This window comes from Oryza sativa, chromosome 1 (genome assembly GCF_034140825.1).
Source record: "Oryza sativa Japonica Group chromosome 1, ASM3414082v1".
Lineage (NCBI taxonomy): Eukaryota > Viridiplantae > Streptophyta > Magnoliopsida > Poales > Poaceae > Oryza > Oryza sativa.
In genome coordinates, this window is record NC_089035.1 from 32215392 (window position 1) to 32240779 (window position 25388).

At 45.9% G+C, this 25388-nt stretch overlaps 5 protein-coding genes across 18 annotated transcripts; 2 read left to right on the forward strand and 3 right to left on the reverse strand.

Annotated features, from left to right (window-relative positions):
• Positions 1–1907: 1907 nt before the first annotated feature.
• On the reverse strand, positions 1908–7972 carry LOC4327014 (auxin response factor 3-like). 3 transcript variants are annotated; one of them, XR_010738898.1, is made up of 12 exons: positions 7228–7972; positions 7085–7141; positions 6493–6675; positions 6304–6388; positions 5580–5670; positions 5332–5496; positions 5095–5211; positions 4943–5018; positions 3930–4012; positions 3410–3572; positions 2468–3323; positions 1908–2360 (listed from the first exon to the last, which is right to left on the reverse strand). XR_010738898.1 is itself a non-coding variant. In NM_001409034.1 (11 exons), exons 1-10 carry the CDS (start codon positions 7645–7647, stop codon positions 2485–2487), a joined length of 2196 nt encoding a protein of 731 aa, NP_001395963.1. In that variant the 5' UTR covers positions 7648–7943; the 3' UTR covers positions 1928–2360; positions 2468–2484. The 3 variants fall into 3 exon arrangements, 2 of the variants coding, with proteins under 2 accessions (NP_001395963.1, NP_001395964.1); NM_001409034.1 differs by lacking the exon at positions 3930–4012 and having other exon boundaries at positions 1928–2360; positions 7228–7943; NM_001409035.1 differs by lacking the exon at positions 3930–4012 and having other exon boundaries at positions 1928–2360; positions 7004–7141; positions 7228–7943.
• A 6127-nt stretch (positions 7973–14099) lies between these two features.
• LOC4327015 (uncharacterized) lies at positions 14100–15470 on the forward strand. The gene has a single exon (XM_015785353.3). It carries the CDS (start codon positions 14163–14165, stop codon positions 15201–15203), a length of 1041 nt encoding a protein of 346 aa, XP_015640839.1. The 5' UTR covers positions 14100–14162; the 3' UTR covers positions 15204–15470.
• A 3313-nt stretch (positions 15471–18783) lies between these two features.
• LOC107281091 (uncharacterized) lies at positions 18784–19856 on the reverse strand. The gene is made up of 2 exons (XM_015783798.1): positions 19598–19856; positions 18784–19418 (listed from the first exon to the last, which is right to left on the reverse strand). The coding sequence occupies exons 1-2, from the start codon at positions 19854–19856 to the stop codon at positions 18784–18786; spliced, it is 894 nt and encodes a 297-aa protein (XP_015639284.1).
• A 421-nt stretch (positions 19857–20277) lies between these two features.
• On the forward strand, positions 20278–23170 carry LOC4327016 (protein NUCLEAR FUSION DEFECTIVE 6, mitochondrial). Of its 12 annotated transcripts, XR_010734977.1 has the most exons (6): positions 20278–20515; positions 20637–20764; positions 21676–21711; positions 22193–22265; positions 22613–22659; positions 22809–23068. XR_010734977.1 is itself a non-coding variant. In XM_015766487.3 (4 exons), exons 1-3 carry the CDS (start codon positions 20364–20366, stop codon positions 21693–21695), a joined length of 300 nt encoding a protein of 99 aa, XP_015621973.1. In that variant the 5' UTR covers positions 20278–20363; the 3' UTR covers positions 21696–21711; positions 22809–23170. The 12 variants fall into 12 exon arrangements, 5 of the variants coding, with proteins under 5 accessions (XP_015621973.1, XP_015621976.1, XP_015621972.1 ...); XR_003239181.2 differs by lacking the exon at positions 22613–22659 and having other exon boundaries at positions 22809–23170; XR_001542609.3 differs by lacking the exon at positions 21676–21711.
• Positions 23171–23324: 154 nt separating this feature from the next.
• LOC4325130 (uncharacterized protein At4g28440) lies at positions 23325–25117 on the reverse strand. Its single transcript, XM_015766485.3, has 2 exons — positions 24815–25117; positions 23325–23907 (listed from the first exon to the last, which is right to left on the reverse strand). The coding sequence occupies exons 1-2, from the start codon at positions 25047–25049 to the stop codon at positions 23720–23722; spliced, it is 423 nt and encodes a 140-aa protein (XP_015621971.1). The 5' UTR covers positions 25050–25117; the 3' UTR covers positions 23325–23719.
• Between the last annotated feature and the right edge of the window lie 271 nt (positions 25118–25388).

The following is a 25388-nucleotide window of genomic DNA, read 5'->3' on the forward strand; positions in this document are numbered from 1 at the left end:
TTGTGAACAAGAATTCTGTTGCAAGTTATAGCTGAAGATTGGTAACTCTATAAAAAAATTAATTATCATGACATAATAGACATTAACTCTGAACATATTAAATTATCATGACATCCCCACGATGTGCAACAGAATTTAACTTGATATAAAAAAAATGATGTTACATTGTTTTCTAATTTGCATTCAGTAATGCCTATGATATTTTACAAATGTAACTGACTTGTCCTTCAGATGCTTCTCATGTTCTACATTGGATGCATCCAGTTTTTATTGCAGCTCACTTTGAATCTTCTACCTAATGCTTCTAATATTTATGTCCTTTTTTATTTAATATGTGATGATTAGGTAATGCTTAGACTAGCATATAAAAGATTGGCTTGATTAGGGTTCTAAAATTGAAGTTTTCTTTGAAACGACTAATGTTATTATTTGCTCTTGCCATAGAAGTGGTTTTTCAGGACTATTGATAATATAACTATTGGTTTGGGATGATAAAGCTTCAGTTTAGGACGATGAGCGCTGCCCTGTAGGTTAAAATCCCATTTTAACTAAGTTATGTATTATTTGACTAACTTGCACTTTCACCCTCTTCCTTTAAACATACTGATAGTATCTGCTCATAAAATTATTGTGCTTGCTATGATTTAGGTATTAAAATCACATACCTTTTATAATCTATGTAAAAGATGTACAACCAGAAACCAATAGGTTAACTTGACAGATTGACCTTTACAATCCTACAATACCATCCATTCCAACTTTCTTTGCTGAATAAATATGCTGCTGTGTGCATTATTTGGTTCACATACCTGATTATTAGAAAATTACTGAAAACAGTTTGGATTGTTTACCTGTTTGTTTTTTTAGTATGGATAAATCATTACTTTGCTTTTGGTTGGTACCTTTTTGTGCCCCCCCTGCTATTTGAGATGTTTAATTAATTTCTTCACATTCGGCTAAATTTGTACCTGCTGGTGGTCCTTCAGTTAATTCATTCACAGATTACTTGACATCGGCAATTGCTTCTTTGATTCTTACAATCTGAATATATACCAAAAAAACAACTATGTTAACTTGCTTTTTTCACATTCAGAAAAAGAACATTACTAGGAAACAAGGATGCTTAATTGTTCTAATATTGTTGAGTAGTTCAATGCCATAAGATTATTGACTGCCAGTATTGATAAAAAAAATTGTATTTTTGCATCACTTCTCAGGCAGCTATGTACACGGGAGAAGCAATTCATCATAGCAAAAAATATTGCACTTCCATTTGCACATCAACAAAAGGGCCCCTGTGTGAATTCGGTGAAGGCATCCAAACCATATTAGTAGAATTTAGCCATGTGTAATATAGTTTTATAGTCCTATACTCCTATGTGCTCTGTTTCAATGCTACCACTATAAAACTACTATGTACTGTCTATCCTGCCATCAAACATGTGGCACATTTTGCTATTTAGGACTGTCCACAATCTGCATATATGTTGTGATTAGCTTTTAGCCTCTATAACAACTATCAATATAAATGCTCACGTCACAAAACTTCATTTTTTGCACTACACTAAACCTAAATCTCACACCATGTCGTTAGCCTATACTTGACCTTCACAGACCTTGCAAATAGCATTTGTTTCAGTTACCTACCAGAACCAACAGATGTAATCAATGATTTCCCTCTCCTGGCACCACTGGTGCAACGCGCGAAGCGCGCGTTCACCTCTAGTAAACGTACAAACATAGTGATTTGTACCGATACAGAAACAAATGTTGACAAGCAAACCATACATAGCACTTCTGAAATAGGCTCATAACTAGGTCTAGATCAGAAGCTAGCCCACGATTCCCTCTCTATTATGGATCCTGTGCCGGGTATACATCACAATGGCGGAAATAAACGAAATCCATATGGAACGCATCTGATGTTAAAACACAAAAGAAGTGCATAATAAACATACAAACATAGTGATTTGTACCGATACAGAAACAAATGTTGACAAGCAAACCATACATAGCACTTCTGAAATAGGCTCATAACTAGGTCTAGATCAGAAGCTAACCATACATAGAACTAAGGAAATAAGTTCATAATAATTAGGTCCACATTTCTGCATAAACAGGGTGCCGATGGTACATTAACGACGATAAACATCATCGCCCTTCCGACTCGACAGCTAGAGCTGCAGTCAAACATACAATCGAGTCGCTTTATTCGCCTGACCGCACGTAGGTATTCAGGCGTGAGGCAGCAATACCTACATGCAAAGCATCAGGAACGGTGGGACCATAACCAGACCGATGCCGTTTACATCTGGGATGAAGCGTGGAGTGGCTGCGTCTCCACATGTACGTATCCCTCCCTGTGTAAATGTCAGTGACCAAATTAGCTTTTGGATAATGGTAGAGTACGAGGTCCAAAGGTACAGGAGAAGTGAATTTTCAGCAGTAAGGAAGAACTAGAGCATACCAGTTACTCAAGTAGCATCATATTCCCAAAGGAGCAGCACAAAGGGCATGAAGAGCACCAGGCGTACTGCAATTGTACCCAAACAAGTCTAGCATCCGTGGATTTTGGCAATCAGTTTCATAACTCACTTCCTTTTCACCATCTTTGTCTGTTGGGATAATCTTCTCGGTCAAGGAAAAACCAAAAAGGCGGCAACTAGTTCTGTCAACCTCCCTTCCACCATTACCAGGCTTAGTAGCATTCCCAGGTGTTGAAGCCTTTCCAATTTTAAACTGGTCCCAGCTAGTTTCACTGAGCAACTTGTGCTGTCGCAAGGCTGGTTGGCTGTCATTTCCACTTTTGTCATTGTTCTTGCTTGCCAATTCAAGCTGTGGTACCCCTGTTTGGTATAACATAAGACTGGAAGGTGGAGAAGGTGGCACAGTTGACAGGGAGAGACAATATCCTTCATTTGCAGATGATAGTCCATTCATGGTAGCTGGGGTGCACACATAATTCTTTAATTCATATCTGCTTTTCGCTGAACATGCATCAGGCAACATTCCTTGAAACGGAGGAACTGTCTGAGAAATTTCTTGACCTTGCAAGACCTCTGGGAATCCAATAGATTCACCGAAGCTTACAGATTGGTGGGTATAGCCAGAGTACTGCACTGGAAGTCTGCTTGTTGAACTGCCCAACATGCAGCTTCGTGTATCAGTAAGGAATCTCCAAGCATCAAAAGACTTACTTTTTGTAATGTCGATTGACTGAGGAGAACAAGTAGCACGATGGGTCCTAGAACCCATCAATTCTTGACCTTGCAAGACCCTGGGGAACTTTTCAGTTTCCACCGAGTCTGGACGACCATTTCCATCTACAGGATTAACACAAAAACCAATAAGCATATAGGGTTAAAGAATTTATAGATCCAAGTATTGACCTCGTGCTCTTGGAACTCACACAGAGCTGGCACGTCCAAATTGCCCTGAGGGCATAATTTGGTTCTTTTAGAACTGGATGCCGACAGAGAATGAGCAACAGAGATTGAACCACCAACTATCTCAATCTCCCATGGAGATACTCTATTTTGGCTGTTGCAGTCAGTAGCATCCTCCCATCGAACCTGTATGAAAAGACAGCAAATCAAATTGCTAACATTAGCGAATTTGGGTAATATTGACAATAGATTCACCATAAACGATTTATAATGGACAAATCAAAATCTATAAAAATTCTAAGCTGTTAGGCTTCCTATGGGGCCTTGATAATGTGGTCTTGGTCCAATCCAATAAAAAATATTTAGCCCCACCTAAACAGACATGGATGCCATCATAAAAGGTGTTGATAGCATTAAAATGTATATGGTTACAGTTAGTAAATCCTCTAAATAATTGGTTTTGCACAACTTTGATGATCCTTACAGCTTACATTATGAAAGCAAACAAGTTCCAGCCCATATTAGCAAGCAATAATAACATGCCTCTAGTATTCTCTTCACTGTTTTGTTTCTCCTGTGTGCTCAATGAGCTTCATTGGGCGGCATAGGGCGACAAACATTGGCAACTGGCAGAAGACCAACGAAATTCCTCATCAAGAGAGTTTTTTTTAGCTGCCAACCAGATGTTATAAACAGCAAAACGGATAAACAGATTGTACACATCCTACATCATTATTGTCCTTTTCAATCCAAATATGCGTGAAACAATTCTCTATCTTATTTTTTATCAAGGGGCCAAACTCCCCATTTCTATTAATAGAAATGCAGGAACTACAAAGTTCTCAAACTACAAAAGCCTAGATACTTAAGAAATTTTACTCCAGCAGAAACAATTCTCTATCTGACATCTGCTAATGGTAAACCTACATGGGAATCTTGGGATCAGAAGTGTGAAAAAGAAATGCATGCGAGGACCATTTGTCTTAAGGTGCCTCAAGGACTTACAAGACCATTTGTTCTGATTCCCTTTAGATGGGTTGGCATTTTATTCTTGATATATCATCCCAATTGACTAATATGATTTGTCCCAACCACTAATGTGGGCTAAGCAAGAGACTGCAAAATGTAGGAATCAAAGTGATACAAATCATCTAATCATTTTTATAGCACACCATTTTTATTACGTATTGAATTTATTTCGACAACTTCTCAGTTCTCACTTGAGCATTTATTAATGTTTGCACATATTTACTCACAAACAAAAGATCATAGAACATCCTAAGTAATTTCTCTACTCCACAAGATCAGGCTTGGATTCAAAATTTGAGTTTGACAAGAAGGATGTTGCACCCATATTCAAGAGTTCAGCACTTCAGCTAACTTGATGAATTTATTTTAATGTGTGAAATAACCTCACATTTAATCCGATAGACAAAACAGTAACTGAAATTGACTATATGTGGTGCCCTAATATATGTTTCAAAGACTTGGCAGGTAGCCAAAAGTTAATGTTCCGTAGTCAACAAGCTTAATAAAAAAGCAGCTCAAATGCATACCAGAAGGCTTCTCCACTTTGAACCAGGCCATCTGATGGGGTCTACTTCACTAACACCGGCAATCATTCCAGAACGCCTACAACACAGATAGTAAGACCCAAGAAAGTATTATGCAAAAACAAAAAAAGATAGTTCAACTGAAAAATGCAAACCTCTCATTAACATCTTCACTCTCAAAATGAAACTTGAACCTCATTCCAATACAAACTGGATGGTTGAAGCTTTTCACGAACTTCCAATATGGAACAACGTACTCAGAAGCAGTAGCCCTACAAAGTCCAATGATTACAATATGTGAATGGATATATAGTCCAACTGCCCCAGAGAAAATGACATTGTATTGAGTTGGACCACACAAAATGAAACACTATATGTTTTATTCAGCAGACCTTGGGTTGTAACAAATGTGAAAAACACTTCCATGTTTCAAGGAATCAGCCACAGCCGACAGTGTGCGCATCTTTGAACTTTCGCTACTAAAAGCTTTGAAAATCGCTTCATTTTTAAGCTGAGTAGCTCTTCGAACACCCAATCTTAGCTCACCATCATCACCCCTGCAAACGCTTAAAATGCTTCGTTAGAAAATATAGACAAGAAAGCATTAGCTTTATGGTTAACACCTGGATCAAGTGATTACCGGAGAAATAACACCGCGTCCCCTGAGACCAGTTTCTTTTTATTGACAAAGGAGCTCCATCCAGTTGTTAAAAGATGCCTGCGAGGTTGACCTGGAATGAAAAGAATGTTAAAAATTCATAATGTCATACTTTGCTCCATCACATGCTATAACTACAAGATAACTTGTGCATTTCCCTTGTAATCAAAATGGAGATATTGGCTTGGACAACAATAAGATTGGAGAGCATCCTCTATCCACTGTTTCAAGGACACTACTATCTGAGCAAAATTGTACAGTTTTATTAACAGAAGTAATTTTCACTGCAGAGATAACACACCATATATAACAAAGTGATGGAAGTCACAAAAGAATAACATAAATTGTATCAGAAGATGAACTAGGAAGGAAATAATTTGCATCCTAGGGAATGGCAAAGACGACTGAACGCGCAGTTCAGACAGGCAAAACTACTGACCACTTAGAATGTCAAACATTCAAAGAGTTGAAAAGCTACACCTGCCATATATTTTGTAGCATTGACTAAAATACTTCCTGACCTCTTTCAAAGCTAAAACAGTCACACATAATTTAGCAATGCTCTGTATATGCCCGATCATCAAACATGAGTATGACGTACAAGTTTCCGATACAAAGGTATCAAATCAAACATTTACTAGCAATTAAATAAATAGATTGTGTAACAAGGGCATTGCATATCCCTTATCAAGTACTCGGATGTCACCTCTATAAATATGGCGGAACCTCCACTTTGCTCCATGCAAATCCTTGGCAACAAGCTCTTGAGAAGGCCTTAGCTGTTTGTGGTCCTATTAAGGCACGAAAGAAAACAAACTTCGTTAGAGTTACATCACAAGACAAGCAGTCACTTGAAGAGTCAATAGGAAACAAATCAAACTTCTAATCTCATCACCAGAGGTGGAAAGCAATCCTCAGCAGCCCGACGAGGAACAGAGAACCCTCCATGTGTGCTTGTATCAGAGGCCGTTAGTGTTTTGCAGAACATGTGCAGCATCCTGGACTTCCTTTCCTCATCACCATCCTCCATGTCATCCTCCCTTTCGATTCCACCACCATGCAAGTTCCTCTCAAATACCTGAACCAACCAAATGTACCATTGATAAATCAAATCTGTTAATAGAATTTGTTATGCCAAAACAATTCATCGTATCGGTACAATATACAAATTAGAGGCATGATAGATGTGCTAAATGAAGCTACATTGTGCAGAGAAAACGGCACTCATACTATATCAAGCTGGCCAAGTAGATCTAGTAAGTCCCAAATTATGTGGCTCACTAAAATTAGAATGAACCAACAATGTCTATTTTTAGACATCCAATAAAAATCAAAGCTCATTCAACACCCATCACATTGCAGCTTATGCCACGCCCAAAGCTGAAAAGAGGATGCAGGCAACCAACATTTGACGCCCCCAAGAATCTCATCCAATCCCCAATCCCGGAAGCACATGAATCAATAAGATAATTGAAGCAGCGTTGCACCTCGCCCTCCGCCCGCAGCGCCAGTCGCGCGTACACCTCGTCCGTCGCTGCATCCGCCTGCACAAAGTCCAGCATGTAAATGCAGCCCACCACGCGCGGCCTCACAGCGAAAACCCTACCACGAGCGACAGCGGTTCACTCACGCATAGCTCGACGTCCACGACGCGGCACGCCACGTGGGGAGGGAGGGCAACCGCCACCTCCCCGCGGATCCCGCCGCCGGCGCCGGCCGCGGAGAGGTGCCCCTGCGGCAGGTACACGACCGCGCTGCCCCGCCGCGGCAGCGACACCACCGGCCCAGCGCACGCGTGCCACAGATCCCGGCACACCGGCCCCGGCGCCGGCGCGTCCTCCTCGCCGCCGCTCGCGGTGTTGTTGAGGTCGATGCCCATGGCGGTGGCACGCGCCCGGCCGCCTCCCGCCGCTGGGGATCCGGCCCAACAGTCGGTGGCTCGCTGCTCGCCGCCCCTCTCGGACGGCCAAGGGGGCCGGTAAAAAGAGGGGAGAGCCATCAGCGGCGGCCGCGAGGATGGGGAGGAGGAGGAGGATGCGGACGACGCCATTAATGCCTCCGAGGGCGTCGCTCTCCAGCCATCTCCTGCTCAGCGCTCAGCCCGCCCAGCCCATGCCCCCCCTGCTCCGCTCCTGCGGCGACCGCGCGCCCTCTTCCTTCCTCAGCTGCCGCTATCAATGCCGGTCGCTGTTGCCGCTGCTGCTGCTGATGCTGCTGCTACCCCGTCGCTGTGGCTAGCCTGCGACAATGCCCATGCCTTTATGACGCGGGCGTCGTGGTGGTGTCGTCTGTTCCGTCGCGAGCAGTGGCTGCTGCTGCTGCTGCTGGCTGGAGCGAGTCAGCGAGTGGGCGGGCTGCAACGGTGCGGTGCGGGTGAAGAGGCGACGGGTTGGTCGCGGTTTCCTTTTTCACTTCGGTTTTAGCCCTTGGCGCGGTGCGGGGGCGTGCTGCAGCTGCAGCGCGTTTACTGGCTACTGTGGGGCGGCCGTAGTGCTGGCAGCTGCAACTTTGGGGGTCACTGTTCCCCCACCAGGATGCCAATGCCACCGCCAGCGCCTCGTGGAAAGAAAAGGAAGCACAGTGCCGTCATCTGTTCTTAGCACAGTTCCGCTTTGGATGGATTCAGAACGGTGCGATTCCGACCCTTTTCATCAACACATGGTGGTAAAGTGAAGCTTAGTACATGCGTTGGTACCTGGGTGTGCTTCATCTGCGAAACTGATGAAACAAGCATACAGTGGAAGCATCTTGTGTTGATTGCGTCTCATTTGACGCTCTCTGTTTTACGGGACAGCCTACCCAAGTGTGATGAATTGATGCTCTTGGCCGTCACGACCAGTGTTGTACTTCTGCACGTTATTAATGCCCAGGCTGCGAGCATATACAACGTTTGCACGATGCCGTTCAATGCGACGCAGTCGACGGGTCTGACCAGCTCTGTCACGATGCCCTCTCTCTTTTTTTTACTAACAGTATACTCTTTTCAGAGATTTTTAATACTCACCGTGCATTCAATAATCGTTGAGTATCCGACCGGGCCCCTCCGGGCGACCACTCGCGAAATCGCGAGTTCGCGAGTCGCAGGCTACTCGCACAGCATGCAGGAGCAACGAAACCAACAATGATACCGCCGCGCCGATCCCTGCCTTGCTGGTACTCCTCCTACTCGGTAACGTACCCTACTTGCCGTGAGCCCGTGAGGCAACGTGCGGCTTTACCAGAGTCCACCCGTTTCCCCCTACGCGTGCCTGCCTGCCTACCTAGCGATGGGTGACGGCGCGGCAGCCGATGCCGCCAGCCCAGAGCGCCACTGCATGCATGCGGTGCACGGCCGCGAGCCACTGTTCGTCAGCCAATCTCGCGCGGGCCGGCCGAGTGATGAGACGAGGCGGCGCGCTCGGCTGCTATCCCGGGGGAACGTCCCCCGCTCCGCTGCTGTGTCCGTGGCCGTGGCCCACGCACAGCTCACGCACCGCAGGACTGCAGGAGTAGTAGTACTCCTCTGCCCTCTTCCCTTTGCTCGTCTTTTGGAACGAGAGGGAAGCAGCCAAGCAGGGAGACGGGCGCGCGGGCCCAGATCCGCCTTTTTCAGGCGAGTTCCTCCTCCCCTCCCCGTTGTGGGATGTGGATGGGATGGGTGATGGAATGGGGGCGGTACACGGGGTGGCATGGCACGTCGGGTGACAAGACATTAGAGCCGTTCTGCTTTCGCGACGACGGGCCCGGCCCGTTGCTGCCGTGCTGGTCGTCGACCGAATACGTTTGGCTCTTCGCTGCGTATGCGACGTCCCGGGTGGACCTGCGCTAGCACTAGCAGCCTTCTTCGATTACGAGTACTGCTGCTTTGGCCTCGCTACCTCTTGAATCTGGTTGAGTCACGAGTTCACGTGCGATGAGAAAGCATATCAAAGTACTGTACTAGTCATCTCTTTCCTTTCAGAGGGGTGTACTACTATCTTTTACCGGCGCGTCTTTTTGTCTAACACAAAGATACTGGGAGTACAGACATACATTATTATGGCACGGCACGGCACGGCACCATAGTTTTACAAAGAAACGGTCGAAAATATGGCTCATTCTAATTTTCCAACGAGATCACTATATTTATGGCGTCGTTATATTTTTAAGTACATAATCAGTTTTCAAAACTTGCATCGTAAATTCTCAAATTTACACTCTAAATTTTAGGGAATTAATATCATTTCCAACCATAACATTATTTAGTAAAGTTGCTAAAGTTGTTCCTACATTTAGTTTTTTGCTAAACTTTAATAAGCACTTAAGAAATCCTACCAAAAATTTTGATAAGCTTTATTTTGGCTAAAATTTTAACATCCCCTTATTCTTACTCTTGTGCTCGAGAAGAAGTGAGCATGTGCTACAAGGAGGGAAAAACACAACCATTAACTAGCCAACTTGTTGTCACGAACGTTGCTTCTAATTGCTTGAACTAGAGTGGACGTGTTGTCTAATTTGCTGAGCTGCACCTGCATCCTAAATGGCCTACAAATTAACTGTAACTGACCAAGAAACATGGCGACAAAAAAATGTAGTGTTACCATCATCCTAAATGTATTGTTCATGAAGATTGTTATGCATACGATATATCTGTCTGACTAAATTTGATTAACGGTTATAACATGATATCTTTTGATTGATTTATGAGTACATGTCTCTAGTTATATAATCGGATCATACGTATAGCAGTACTTATTGTCCAGAGCTTCAAAATTATAATTAAAAGTTGTTATATTTTTAGAGTAGTAAAATCGATTTCGAATTACGCACTACTCAAATAGCGCTTTGCTGGTCTATTTGGGGGAGCTTCTAGCAGCTGCAGCTTATCCAAGAATATCCAGTTGCTAGAAGCTCACCCAAACAGCTCAGCTTTTTATCCAGATTCTGAGAATCTGTAATTGTAGAATCTGAAAAATGAACTAAAAGCTAGAAGCGGGTTTTTAGCTTCTTCAGATTCTCAGCAGCTGCATTTTAAAATCTTAACCTACTCAAACATATCCCGGGGCCTCTTGGGAATGCCTAAAGCTTCCCAGCTCCCAGGTGGCTGTGATTGGTGAAGTAGTCCTATGCTTTGAGCGGCGCGACGCTGGGCCGCTGCCTCGCTGGGAAGATTTCATACGATTGCGAAATCTCGGCCTGCTCGCGCATGCACTTCGTCGTTTCCACGCGAGGGACTTGCTGGATTGCAAGAGAAAAAATCCACATGGACACGGTCGAGTTCATAAATTCCTATTTGTTCATGGCCCATATATGTGCCTAATTCAGAGAAGGCCCAAGATCCAAGCTTCTTATTTGAGTACGTCTTGGGCTCTTGCCACTCTCTTGACGAGGCTGAGAGCCTGAGAGTACTGAGGTTGGGATGAAGACATGGGCCGCGACAAGCCTGGTATGTGGCTTTGCAGTTTTGCACGATGTTCAGCACCAGGAATTTTTTTAATTTTTACATTTTTTATTAAAATATTTTTTTAAAAAAATTCGTGTTGCAAAATTTACAAATATAGATGCCTCACACCTTGACGGTTTTTTAAAATGGCTCTTCCAGAGGGCATTAAGGGACCTGAATGTAAAGTTTTTATTTGTGTTCAAACCATTTCCGTTGGTTTTAATTGCTTAAAAAACTAATAATGCTTATTCGACATTACAAATGATTTTAAATGAAAAGGTAATAAATTATAAAGTTGTAGATCTCATCGATATCTATAACTTTTATATAAAGTTCATCTCCGTCTGATGTCGTTTGTATTGTAGATTTGAGATTTTGTTAAAATAGGTTTTATATTTTGTAATGAACATTTGGGCAACTAACAATCTTAAATGAAAAGGTTGTTAACTACGAAGTTGTAGATTTCCTTGAGCTATAAAATTATGATATAAAGTTTGATTTCATACAACTTTATATGATACACTTTAAAATTGCAAATTCATAGAGTTAATAAGTTATACTGGAAATTATACATTTAGACCCCTTAACGCCCTTTGGATGGGCGTTTTTGAAAAAACTCTCTATGAGGGTGTGAAGTGTCTAAAGTTGTAATTTTTCAAAACAAAAAATTACTTTTAAAATATTTTAATTAAAATTTAAAAATAAAAAAAAATTCTAGCACCAGCTGATGGCAACGACGATCCAACATGTAAAAAAAGGGCGATGTACTTTCAAAATTATAAGACAGACTAGCAAAATGCCCAAGTTTTTTTTAAGAAATACATTACAAACGTAGACGCTCACAATGCGTGTGCACTCATCCCTATAAAACACAAGCACACCCTATCCCTATGAACACCTCTAGAAGACCGGATCGGCATATTCTGAGATTGGCGAAGTCACCATTTCACTATGATCATGTCATCGTTGCCAAACTTGTTGCCAAAACGAACAACCAACATCGACTTCCCATGGTGGAATCAACCCAAGCCAGCAAAGCACCACTTACTACACACGGATAGCAACAGGACCCATAAAAAAAGATTGCAACGTATAAATAATTTTGCTAAGCTTCATTGCACTCCAACAACGAAATAACTTCGACTCAACCCAATAAAAACAAACAAATAAAGTCGGTCATCCACCACAAGACAAGAATGGAGAAAGGAAAGGTGAAGGCCTCCAAAAGTCCACCAATGACAAAAGCTGCATCAGGAATATTCTCCAAAGCCACGCTCCAACAAGAGATTTTTTACTGTCCTTGAGGAGAGGAGGTACCATATCCTGGCCGTTCGTTACACTCCATCTAACGGCTGGGAAAGTTTCGGTACCTCGTGGTACCGCACCACCGTGAGAGCAGGTACCGAATGGCTTTTGATGGTGGGAGGGCACGATTGTACTTTCGCATGTACTAGTGCAGGTAGCGAATCGAGCGAATCCCCATCGGTCTGGGCGATGAGTTCAGCGCGGTAGATGCAACAGCCTCCCGAGCAGGGGGAAATCGCAGCGGCGACCCTAGGGGAGGTAGGAAAATGCAGGGACGCCGGCTCAACTACTACTCGACCTCCTTGGCTCCTCCTCCCTTAGAGGCGGTGATCGTCGGAGTGGACGATGACAACGGAGACCTATTAGATGACGGCGGCGACGGACTGTAGTCAGTGCCATGCTCCTCCCACCTTCCTCATCCTTCGGTGCCCAACTCCCCTCAGCGCCTCCACTCAGGTCGGGTCGTCGGGAGATGTTGAAAATGATTAACCCGCCCATTGATTAGTTCAATCGGATTTTTTCCTTTTCCGATATAGGTGTATATGTTTGTTTGCACAAGCAGTATCGCAGAGGGCAAGATCTGGTTTGGGAGGTATTCATGTGTTTCCCTCGAATCCCTACCCATTCAATTTTTCTTTTGTTTTTTCTCCTCTTTCTCTCGTGCTCATGAGAAGACACATGTCGCAGTCCATGGCGATGGAGATTCCTGGCCTCGATGCGCGACGGCGGCGCGATAGCGGCAACGGCCTCCATGCGTGACGACGGCGCGACGGCCTCGATACGATGGCGTGGCGGGCTCGATGCTCGACAGCGGTGGCGGGCTCCCTGCGCGACAGCGGCGCGACGCAGACGGCTGGCATGGACGGCCGTAGATGGAAGAGATGAGACCTTATTTTTGTTAGCCCGATCATACCCCTGATAAACTAACAGTTAGATTAAATTGATATCTCGTACCTCATATTACCTCGTGGTACCTCCTCAAGGATTGGAAAGATGCTCCTCCCACAAAGGACGCGACGTGAAACGTTGCTTTTTTTTTTTTTTTTTTTTTTTTGCAAATATGCCGTTTTGGCCATTGGTCGGTTAGCTTATTTCTTCTCGCGAACATAATCTTTTATCGAGCATTATAGAGGTTCAAATCAGGGCTGGCATTTCTACCACTCCAACCATCATAGACAGGATATTCAAGTTTGTTACTACTATACATTGTTTTTCCCTCAGCATCCCACCAAATCGGCACCCGAGGAAAGTTTTACAAGTGCGCGATGATGTATCCACACGAGTACAATATATATCAATTAACCAGTGCGAACAAGGTGATAGTAATAATAACTCAGGCTCGCATCAACACTTCGCATCGTGTGCTTGCAACTCACGGCTCATATCATGGGAGGCATTTAAAAACTCACGCTGCCAAAATGCTCAGTGGCCCAGTGCTGAACTTATCACTTGTTGCTCGTCCTTGTTCGTAGCTCATGGCTTCAATCACTGCGAGGCCGAGGCCTACGCTAATTCCTCATAGATCTCGCATGCAGGCAGCAGCGTGTCCCAATTACCATCGCGCACAGCGGCGCCATGCACGCACGCACGCTCTCCCCACAATCCCCGCCCCTTCACGCGCTGGCGAGTGGCGCCTTTTGATCTAACCTGCCCGAGTTTGCCTGATTGCTTCTCTGTTCCCATTCCCTTTCTACGCACACTGCTGCGAAACCAGTGCTCCTCACTGCAATTGTACCACACCGCTAGTGGGCACAGATCGGCCCGGCTATATATCAGTGAGTGCGCACGGAAACAATAGACAGTAGTAGTACGAGCTGCAGCGCTGTAGGCTAGCTAGCTGCCAACCCACCGACGCTTCCATGGCTTCCACCTCCTCCCCTCCTCGCCACCTCTTCTTCCTTTTCGCGCTCGCGTTCCTCGCAGCTGGCGCCGCCGACGCGTGGCCGGCGTGGGGCAATGGCCGCATGTTCTTCAGCAAGGCGACGCGCCCCGAAGCCGTCGAGCTTGACAAGGTGGCGGTAGCGACACCGGCAGCGGCAGCGGCGCCGGATGCCACCAACTCCAACCGCGCGTCGGATGAGTTTTCTCGGCCGTCCAGCGGCGGAAGCCACAACCGCGGGTACGGCCTCTACGGCCGCCCGGAGGAGAGCTACCCGGAGGCCTACTTCCGCCGCGGCGTGCACCACGACGCCGATAAGCTGACGACCACCAGCGCGGCGGCGGCCACGGCCGAGCAAGAAAAAGAGGAGGAAGCGACACCGGCAGGCGACGACGACGCCTGGCTTGGGTACCCCGCAGACGGCAGCGGCAGGGGGCGGCCGCGGCCGTACCCGCGCGGACAGCAGCAGCAAACGACCACCACCAATGCGGCGGTGGCCACGGCCGAGCAGGAGGACGCGGCGCCGGCACGCGACGGCACCGGGCTTGGGTACAGCGAAGACCGCAGCGGCAGGGGGCGGCCGATGTCGTACGCGCGCATGCGCGGCGGACAGCAGCAGCAGCAACAGCCGCAGCAGCAATACGGGATGAGCGACACGAGGCTGTACCAGAACGGCCGGTACGGCTACGACGTGAACACCGGCAAGTACGGCTACGGCCGCGAGTCCAACCCGGTGCGGACGCGGCCCGAGGAGTTCAACGGCGGGAGGAAGTTTGGCGGCAATGCGGCCGGCGGGCAAGAGTACGCGAACGGCAACTATCAGGAGGAGTTCGGCGTCGGCCACCGTGCCGGCGAGCAGGTGAGGAGGTATGGCAATGGCAATGTGGCCGGGCAAGAGTACGAAAACGGCAACGATCACGAGGAGTTTGGCATCGGGCAGCGCGCCGGCGTGCAGACGGGGAGGAGGTATGACAATGCGGCGGCAGGGTACTACGACGCGAACGGGCAGTACATTCCATGAGTATCTCAATGATGTTATACTGCGAAGCGTTTGTAGTACAGTGGTAGTATACTCGCGTTCACCTCCTTGTGTGCTGGAAGTAAGTTATGTTAGGTTACTTCGAAGGTAGATCGAGCTGGTCGCTCGCCCGCTCTCGTACGTGCGCTTGTTATGGGGTGATTGAAGGGATGAATCACTTTTGTCGGATAACTAGTGGAATGTACTCGTCTCACTGTACAAGAAATAATGCATGCTACAGTACTATATGTCACTACAACTTTTTTGCCATTGCCGTTCATCGTCGGTGCAAGAGGCGCTTCTGCCTGCTACTATGGGTAAAGAGTAAAAATTAGGCCCCACTACGCAAACGATGATTGATTAGGAGCATCTTGTTTGTCTCTGTTTTGTTGGGTTACACAGACAGCCCTGCTTGTAGCACGTGATTGCTCTTTCAGTAGCAATGCCATTTTTGCTGGTAACATCTCTGCAGTAAACTGGGAGAAATAGGAGTTGTGCCATTTTTGCCGAACATTACTGGAGTCAGTATTCTATCGTGGACTCCCGCTGGATAGTGCACAGTTGCACACTATAATTTGGGCCATTTTGACGAACTAACTCTATGTAGGCCATGATTTGTTCTCCCCGATCGAGGCGCATGCATAACGAAAGTCACGGAAGTATTGCCCCCACTTGGATTTGGATGATCCGGATCCTGCTGTCTGCACCAAACAACGAACCGAAACCACGTACCTACCGGGGCATTGCAAACGCTGCGTACGATACAACCAACCCCGTCGGTCATTAATGAACGTAGCGGCCATTGAGTTATATTTCCAGACTCGGCTGAAAAATGCTTCCAAGGTAGAGAGAATTGGAGCACGGGGCAACGGGCGCAGTGTCCCAGCGGCATCTCGTACACGAGTACAGTAATAATGAATCGGCAGGCTGTATGTACCACGGTGTACCAATGAATCGGCAGGCTGTAGTGACCACCGTGTACCGCTACATAAGAGCAGGTGCTATAGCAGATTATAAAAAACGGAGCGATAGATTAAGATGTGATTAATTAGGTATTAATTATAAAAAAAAATTAAAAAATAGATTAATATGATTTTTTAAAGCAACTTCCCTATATAAATTTTATACAAAACTTGTACCATTTAGTGGTTTGAAAAGCGTACACGTGAAATACGTGAAAAACGAGGGAGGTGGGATGGAAACCCATGGGGAAGAACACAGCCTAAGAGCATGTACAATAGCAGGCTATAAGCCAACTATAAATATATTTTAATGAGATAATAGAGGAGAGAAGAGCAACGAGCTATAGATTTGTAGCCAGCTGTAGCACGGACTTCAAGACACAATGTGTATACAACAGGTGGGACCATGTATTAATAATATAGTATGTAACTATTGTATGAATTGACTATTAAATTAACTATAGATGATTTGGAGCTAGTAGTTGGCTATACTATTAACCTTGCTATAAAAGAGTAGAGAGAATAATAGTGGACTAAAGATTTGTAGCCAGCTGTAGCACGGATTCCAAGATGTAATATGTGTATGACAGGTGGGACCATGTATTAATAGTGTAGTATATGTTTAAAGGTAACTATTGTATGAATTGGCTATTAAATTGACTTTAGATAATTTGGAGCTAGTAGTTAGCTATACTATATATTAAACTTGCTCTAAGGCTGCGTTCGTTCCCATCCCAGCCATTCCCAACACTCCCTCCTCGTTTTTCGCGCGCAAGCTTTTCAAATTGCTAAATAGTGCGGATTTTCTGCAAAAAGTTTCTATACAAAAGTTGCTTAAAAATCATATTAATCTATTTTTTAAAAAATAGCTAAAACTTAATTAATCACGCGCTAAACACTGCTTCGTTTTACGTGCCAGGTCTAAGAGCAAATATAATACATAGTAGACTACTCACTACTCCCTCCTTCAAAAAAATCTGAGACCTATTTCCTTTTTGCATCAATACCAAGAAACAATTAACTTACTCATCATGTGGCAAAACCAATGAACATGCAACCAATAAGTACTCCCTCTGTACTCGTAAAGAAAGTCGTTTATGACAATGTTTAAGTCAAACATTAGAAATATAAATCATGAATAACTCTCAAGTTGTGGAGTTTGAAAATATAAAAATTATATAAATAGATTTGTCTTGAAAAATACTTTTATAAAGTATACATATATCACTTTTCAATAAATATTTTTATAGAAAAAAGAAGTCAAAGTTATGTTTTGGAGACCGTGTCACTGTCTAAAACGACTTCCTTTATGAGTATGGAGGGAGTCCTAGAATAACTTCTTGGTTTTCGATTAACAATTTAATTTAGCACGTAGTAACTACAAATAGGACTTAGATTTCTGGAAAAATCAAAGAATGAAATATGTCTCAGATCTTTGGAAGGAGGGAGTATAAGCCAACTATAGTCTTATGTGGAGGAAAGATAATTTGAAAAATGGAGAGAGTTGGCCCTCATGCAAGAGCTAGTTAGGCCATTCCCAACCCAAAACACTAGACATAATTTCCATAAATTCCACATCATCAAGAAACTAGTACTAGACACTACTCTTCCAATGCAAACACCACTATTCCATACTTAAATTTAATACTACTTACCTCACACGATGTCTTGGATATTGTGTAGAAACCATGTCTCATGCAATATATGGTTTCATTCTCTTTCCTCATTTATTCACTGGCCATATTATTTTTTATCCTAGGTGACAGCTTATTTAATACTATGGACACCATCCTAGTCATTGGGTTGGGAATGGCCTTATTCTAGTCATTGAGTTGGGAATGACCTTATTCACATCCTTCAAAATAAATACATTAAATGTATAGGTGAGAAATAGAGAGACGAGGAGAAAAAAAAAAGATAACCTTATACTTATGGATGGCTCTATTATTAAACTTGCTCTAAATTGACCGTGCGCCTCCGTAGGAAAAGCCCACCAAACCTCTTTTGTTCCGCGCCCGCTAGCATTAACGACCCCGCCTTTTTGTTAGGACGCTGATTGGCATTGGCTGGACCGCAAGGTAGGTGGCTAGCGGGTGCCACTGCCGCGCTTCTCCTTCCCCACTTATCCTGTATCATCCACTAATCCCCCGCGCGCCAGCGCGTCTCTCCCAGATAATTGCTGCCCGTTCTTGCTCGCACCGTCGCACGCACGCACGCCGAGTCACGCGTATCACGGAGCGGAAAAAGTGCACCCAAGGTGACATCGAATTACAAAATCGTTCCTCAACCACAAAACCGGATATACGGCGTCCCCCAACTAACCAAAACCGGTCATAATAGGTCCCTCGGCGGTTTTAACACTGGTTTTGTCCTATGTGGCAGCTGACTCAACATGGGACCCACGTGGGCCCCATATGTCAGGCTGCCACATTAGCACATACTCTATTTCCCCCTCTTGTCTCTCCGTGTTCTCTCCTTCCTTCCTCCTCCTCGCTCTCTGCTCTCACACGAGCGGCAACGCGCGCGGCCGGCGATGGTGGCTCCCGAGTGGCTGCGCGCGGGCTCGCTAGCCTCCCCATTCCCCTAGTGCGGTCGGCGATGGCCGCGTGCGGCTGCTGCCATCATGCGGAGATTGACTCGACGACGCCGCCATCAAGTCGCTGCCGTCGGGCGTCGGCGATGGTGGCGCGCGGCTGCGGCCGGCGGGGGAGGCGGAGGAGGTATGCACGGACGCCCTCGCCCTCGTCGTCGATGTCGCCACCGATGAAGAGGTCCGCGCCGCTCACCAGTTCGTAGGCCTCGTCGTCGTCGACGCTCGCCACTCCGTTCCGGCCGCGGCCCAGCGGACAACTGACGAGAAGCCGGCGGCGCGGCGCCCCCGTCACGGACGAGCGACAAGAAGCCGGTGGCGTGGTGCCCCCACTCGAAGCCGCCGCCGACGATGAGGCCAAGCGGCGCGGAGTCGTCGGCGCCGCCGCTCCCCATCCGTAGCCGCGCTCGCCTGTTGCTGCTGCGGCCGCTGCCTCTCCGCCACCGCGAACGCCCGCCGACACTGCCTTTTCCCTGCCGCTGCCCTCCTCTTCCCCGCCGCTCATTCCCCGTCGGCCGCGCCGACCCTCTTCGCTGCTCCTTCTCCTCTCCGCCTCTCCTTCCCCGTCGGCCGCGCCGTCCCTCTTCCCCGCCGAATCGGTGACGCCACCGCCACCACATCTGCCCTCCTCTTTGCCGCGCTCCTTCCTCGCCAGCCGCCAGCCGCCTCACCCCAACGATGATGCACGGTCACGGCAATGGCGCCGCGCGGCACGTGGGGGAGGAGGGAAGGCAGACGACCACCACGGTCCTCCCCGCGTGACGGCAACCATCGGCGGCGCTCCCCTTCCCGTCCCGGTCTCCCGCGCCGCCCTCGATTTGCTCCCCTCCCCTTCCCCCGCTGACCACCGTTCCCATCCCCACCCTCGCCGCTGCTGCCGCCGCCGTCGCCGCCGCCCACCTCGCTGTCTCCACGCCCGACTTCGACGCCGCGGCGGGGGCCCTCTTCGCGCGCCGCGCGGTCGAGGAGGGTGGGGCCGCCGCGCTCACCTCCGACGAGGCCGATGCGGTGCCATCGCCCGCCGCTGTTCCTCTGCCTCGTGGGCCTCGTGGGCGGCGGTCGGCGGAGGAGTCCGCGCGCCGCTCCTTCCCCCACGTCGCCCATCGTCAGCTGCCGCCGCCCTCCTCCTCCCGCTGGCTGAGTTAGAGAAGGGAGAGAGAGATGAGGAAGGGAGAGAGAGGAGGGAGGAGAGAGAAGGTTGATGTGGCAGCCTGACATGTGGGGCCCACGTGGGTCTCACGCTGAGTCTGCCGCCACATAGGACAAAACCGGGGTTAAAACCGTCGAGGGACCTATTATGACTGGTTTTGGTTAGTTGGGTGACGCCGGATATCCGATTTTGTGGTTGGGGGACGATTTTGTAATTCGATGACAAGTTGAGGGACCTTGGGTGCACTTTTTCCTCACGGAGCACGGCGCGGACCGGCGGGCTGAGACACTCGCGGGCCGTGGCGATGCTTACCCAAGCTGGACGCTGTGAAATGGGCCGCGGGTTACAAAAACGAAGTACGCGTTCACGTTTCCCAGGCCCATCTAACCGTAGGGTTTTAGCGTCTCGCCCCCGTCCTCTGCCGGCGTAGCGCCACCGCACTGCGCACCCGCCCCGACGCAATGGCCACCGCCGCCGCCGCGAGATCGTTCCTTCGATCGGGAGTCGCCTCCTCCTCGTCCATCCGCGGCGCCGCCGCGAGAGCCGCATCCCGAGCCGGGCCGGCTCCGCTCCCGAGGAGGCTGCCCGCCGCTGCTCCCCGTCTCATCTTGAGGTACGCGCGAGATCTCGGAGTTGAGGACTTCTGGTTCACTAGGAATTTTTGTTTGCTTTCCTTGATCTGGATGGGGAGTTTAGTGCTTGTGTTTTTTTTTGTTTCCTTTTGGATTCTGCAGGTCGCCGGTGGAGATGAGCAGCGTCTGCTTGGAGACGCTGATGCCCATGCACAGCGCCACGGCGTCGGCGCTCATGACGTCGCTCCTCGCTGCCCCTGCGTGCAGGAGCTTTGGCTGGCTCTCCGAAGGTAATAATTTCTCCCTGATCTCAATCCCGTTAACTGCTTTTCCAATGGCGGTACATTGGCTTTGAGTTATGGAGCGCATTTGTTTGTTGCTGGACTGTAGAGTGGAATAGATTAGGTGCTGGTTTGGACAGATCAGAAAGACATCAAGCACTATTAAGTGGTAATAGGATGAGATGTTTGTTAGTTGTAGCTGTGCTACCAAGAGATGTATTATTGTTCATCAACACCTAAGTATAATAAGTTGAGGACCAGGCTCTAATTTAGAGTCCTACATGAAAACAATCGGTTCAACTGTAATTATGAATTCGCATTCCTTTGTCTACCAAATGGACTGTCCCACATTATTTATTTCAATTCATCTTTGCTGCAGTGGGCATTCCGCTTACAGCTTTAATCCATGTTTATTGCAGACTTGTAGTCCTTGTTTCCAACTCCTTTAGAGCATATTTTTCATTGTTCCCTGGTCATTTTGGACACTTGTTTGTTAGATGAACAATTCCAAACATGTTGGATTTCTTATGTTTCAACTCCTTTACATTCTATACGGACAAAGCCTTGCTAATATAACGTGACACATTCCTTAGGCTTTTGGCATTATGTTTGTTAAGTGTCTTCAGTGCACAAAATTAATAGCCCCATCCTATAATAACATCAAGGAATGAGTGTGATGACAAACCTTATGCAAACTATATAGCACTCTCCTAGATTAAAGTTAAAATGTAATAGTCCTGAAGTTTGTCATGTTGAAACCAATCTTATATTTTCGCATGGCCCTTGTTGTAGGGAATGAGTGTGATGACAAACCTTATGCAAACTATATAGCACTCTCCTAGATTAAAGTTAAAATGTAGTAGTCCTGAAGTTTGTCATGTTGAAACCAATCTTATATTTTCGCATGGCCCTTGTTGTAGGTCAAGACGAAACTAGATGAACACCAAGCACCAAAGGTGAATAAACCTTAAGGATTCACATACTAATAACTGTTGATGGATAGTTCCCATCACTAATTTATGGCTCTGAAGGATTTACGGAGACAAGATACCTTTATTTAAAGGAATGCATTGTACGCTTCATCATTAATAAGTAAACATGTAGCTGGAGTGCAGGAAATGAAAACCAAACTATGTTTCATCGTGCTATTCCACAGTCCGGATAATTTAGAGTTATCCTTTTGTTGTTTTTTCTCGTGTTATGTCACAAGCATACATTTAGACCTTTTGTGTTGCCGGATCAAAACTCTCCCAAGAGCGACATTTTCAAATCATAGACCATTTTAGTTCGATCGTTTACCCCCTTAGGTTTTATTGAAACTGTTTGTAATTTGTAGGTTTAATATTGAAGTAGAGTTTCAATTTATAATAATGTGCTAATCATCATGAATTACAAATTTGAGGCAAAAGGGACACTGATTCTTTTGTATTGGCCCAGCTGGCAATGATGACGTGTGACAAACTCTAGGTGGAATGTAGCAGATTATAGTCCCGTCAACTCAAATCTACAGGTCTGGCAAGGTTTTAAGGAGCATCCATGTTAGCATATATTCATAGTCATGTTCTATTAATTTTCCTGCCATGGTTTGCACAAAAAATGAAAGATGAAGACGCATATAAATCTCTGCCAGGGTACTTGTTTCTCCTTTTAATTAACTAGGAACTACATGATTATGTTTGTTCTTTGTGATCATTCGGGACCATGCTATTCGATGTCCTTGGACCTTACCTAATGATGTATGCAGTTTATTTGTCCTGCTATCATGCTATTGGAATTATAATAAGCTACAATGAAACCATGATTATGTTTTTAGTTCTTGTATATACTTGTTTTTTGACACATTATATATCTCTATAGGTCTGTGATTAGTGACAATGGAGGGTGTCTGAGATGAAGACATGCTAGTATTTACTTTGTCATTTCTGTTGCTTCATGTTTTATCACTTTGTAATTCGTGGAATTAAAACAAAAAAGAAAATTTATTTCTTTGGCTGTAACTTTTTACGCTGTCAGTTAAAAATTGGATCTTAGATTGTTGCGTTTCTATTTGTAGATGGATGATTTGTTGTTATCGGAGCCTGATGTGACGATAGCTGCTACGAGATACCTCCTATTCAATTTAAAGTACTTTCCGTCGGCGTCTTCTGAGCGACATGTTCAGTATTCTGGGATTTTGGTCTGTGTAAGCGTCTACAAGATTGTTACCTGATCGTTGCGACGCTTACCTCCGGTTGTCCAACTGATTTTACTATTGATGGCCTACTACTGATTAAGTCCCGCTGAGAAAATAATGCTGAGTTGGAAATTTTCTAATTCTACATTGTTTTGCTTCTATCTGCACTGTTACTGTATTATGTACAGCGACAGTTTCGTACCTTATTACTACAGCAGTACAGTATTATCGTGTTGTATTAAGCTGGAGACGCCGTTACTCTCTGTTCCGTTGACGAGCAGTATCAGAGGCCTCTATCTCCATGGTGGCCATCGCGTCCCAACTGTTAGAGCATTGTAATTCAAGCTAGCTTCTTTCTAGAGGGGAAGGTGGTGCCATATATAACAAACAACGATGTAGGGAAACACTCAGCATCCAAGAAACAATTTTTGCCCATATGGACCAGAGGTTCAAACATAAGATTACTACGGTTCGAATCAGAAGCACTGCAGACAATTTATCTCCTAGAAATCATATCCTTTTAGAGGCTCAAAATGCAGCAGCAAATTGACTGATCATCTCACATCACATTTGTTCTTACAACCACAACTGCTGCAGCACCTAATAGGCTAATACCCATCCGTACATAGAAATGCTCGATAGGAGGACATGAAGCAGTTCAGACCAACTGCTACAACCTAACCTCAGAATCTCCTTCATCTTTCACTTTCTTGAGCCAACTCAAAAGGTAGAATTTGACCAAATAGGCTTGGAACACATAACTTCTGAATAACAACGAAACCAACACGATCTCACCCTTCAACATTGACAAGTTCATACTCCACAAGTGAGAGATTGTTATCCTCCTTTACGTTGAAACTTGCCGGTTCAGTCACTTCAATGCGGCCCCATTTGTCCACAGCAAGCCTCATTGATCCTTTGAACATATCAATTTTTGCATTGCGGATAATAACAGTGCTGTCAGCCTTCATCAGGTCAACTGTAAATAGAATACAATTGTTAGACATCACCCAAGTAAAAACTTGTTCACTACATAAGTTAGGAAGATATTCTTGAATTACGTTTGTACTATAATACGCAAAAGGTCAGGGACTGGGCATGTTATGAATCTAATTGTCCATTCATGTGAATAATCATGCATAGGACATGTACTTATCATTTTGGAGTAATCATTTATGAATTACACTTACGATAATAAGCAAAGTAAAATTAGATATGTGCATATACGAGCAAGGCATGTTAAAATCTATCACCGATAAAAAAAAAAGACAATCATCCAACCAGCTTCAGAAATGATGTGCTCAAAAGCATATACTGTCATGCATATATGAACTAATCCAAAACACTAATTAGGCAGAGGGTGAACTTGCGCAACTCAAGAATAATCTATCAAATGCCATTGCAGTTTCATGCACCCAGAGTTTTCAAGCAAATATTTCTACAGAGATTAAGAACTAAACAGAAGGCAATCAACTAAAACATGCAATGATGCACAGTTCACAAGTACAGACGTACAGGTACTTACATAACCTTACACAGATAAATATAGAAAGTGACACCTGTACCATTTGGGTTACACAAATAGCCTCAATCTTACCAACTGGATACACCAGCCAGCAGCCAAGCATATTTTACATTTAAATCCAAATTTTCGGAACCAAACGTTAATCTTAGTTTGGTTGTGCTAAAAACCACATGCTGCATTACATGGAACACAGTAGTATACTCTTGCCTGATATCAGATAAACACCTACAAGTACATACTATCGCACATTATTGTACCAATTTAACACTAAGCATGCGACTTCAAAACCAGCCTCGTCAAAGGAAGCAAACGTGGTAACGGAAACTGAATACTATGCACAGAATGGGGACACAGATCGTACCCTGCTCGTTGCGGGCGGTGAACAGGATGCAGCCGGTCTCGTCGCCGATGAGGCACTCGGCGATCCTCGTGGGACGCGCCGCCGGGCCCGCTCCCGCGGCGGCGCGGCCCTTCTGGACCACGGTCTTGGAGCTGAGCACCTTGGCGACGAGCGTGTGGCCGCCCGTGCCGGGCTTGAGCTGGTCCACCTTGACGAACACCGGCTTCCTCTTCGCCGCCGCCGCCGCCGCCGCCATGGGTACGGAAAAAAGAACACTGGAGAGTAGTAATGGATAGAGATAGGAATAGGATTACACGGAGGGCCAAACCCTAGATGAGGCGGGGAGAGAATTTAATAGGCGATCGAGGAGGAGGCCACCACTAGCGACGCGCGCGGCGGTGACTTGTTAAAACCAGACGCTATCATTACCGGGTCCAGTAGGATGGATCAAAAGGAGTATTATCCGCTTCTCCTTTGCCAAAAGGTCAAGAAAAAAAAAAGGAAGAGGTTCAGTTCGGTGGGAATTTGGCCGCCATGAGTGATACCCTATGCTATGCTACTATGCCCCTGAGTAGAGTAGTAGTTATTTAGGGAA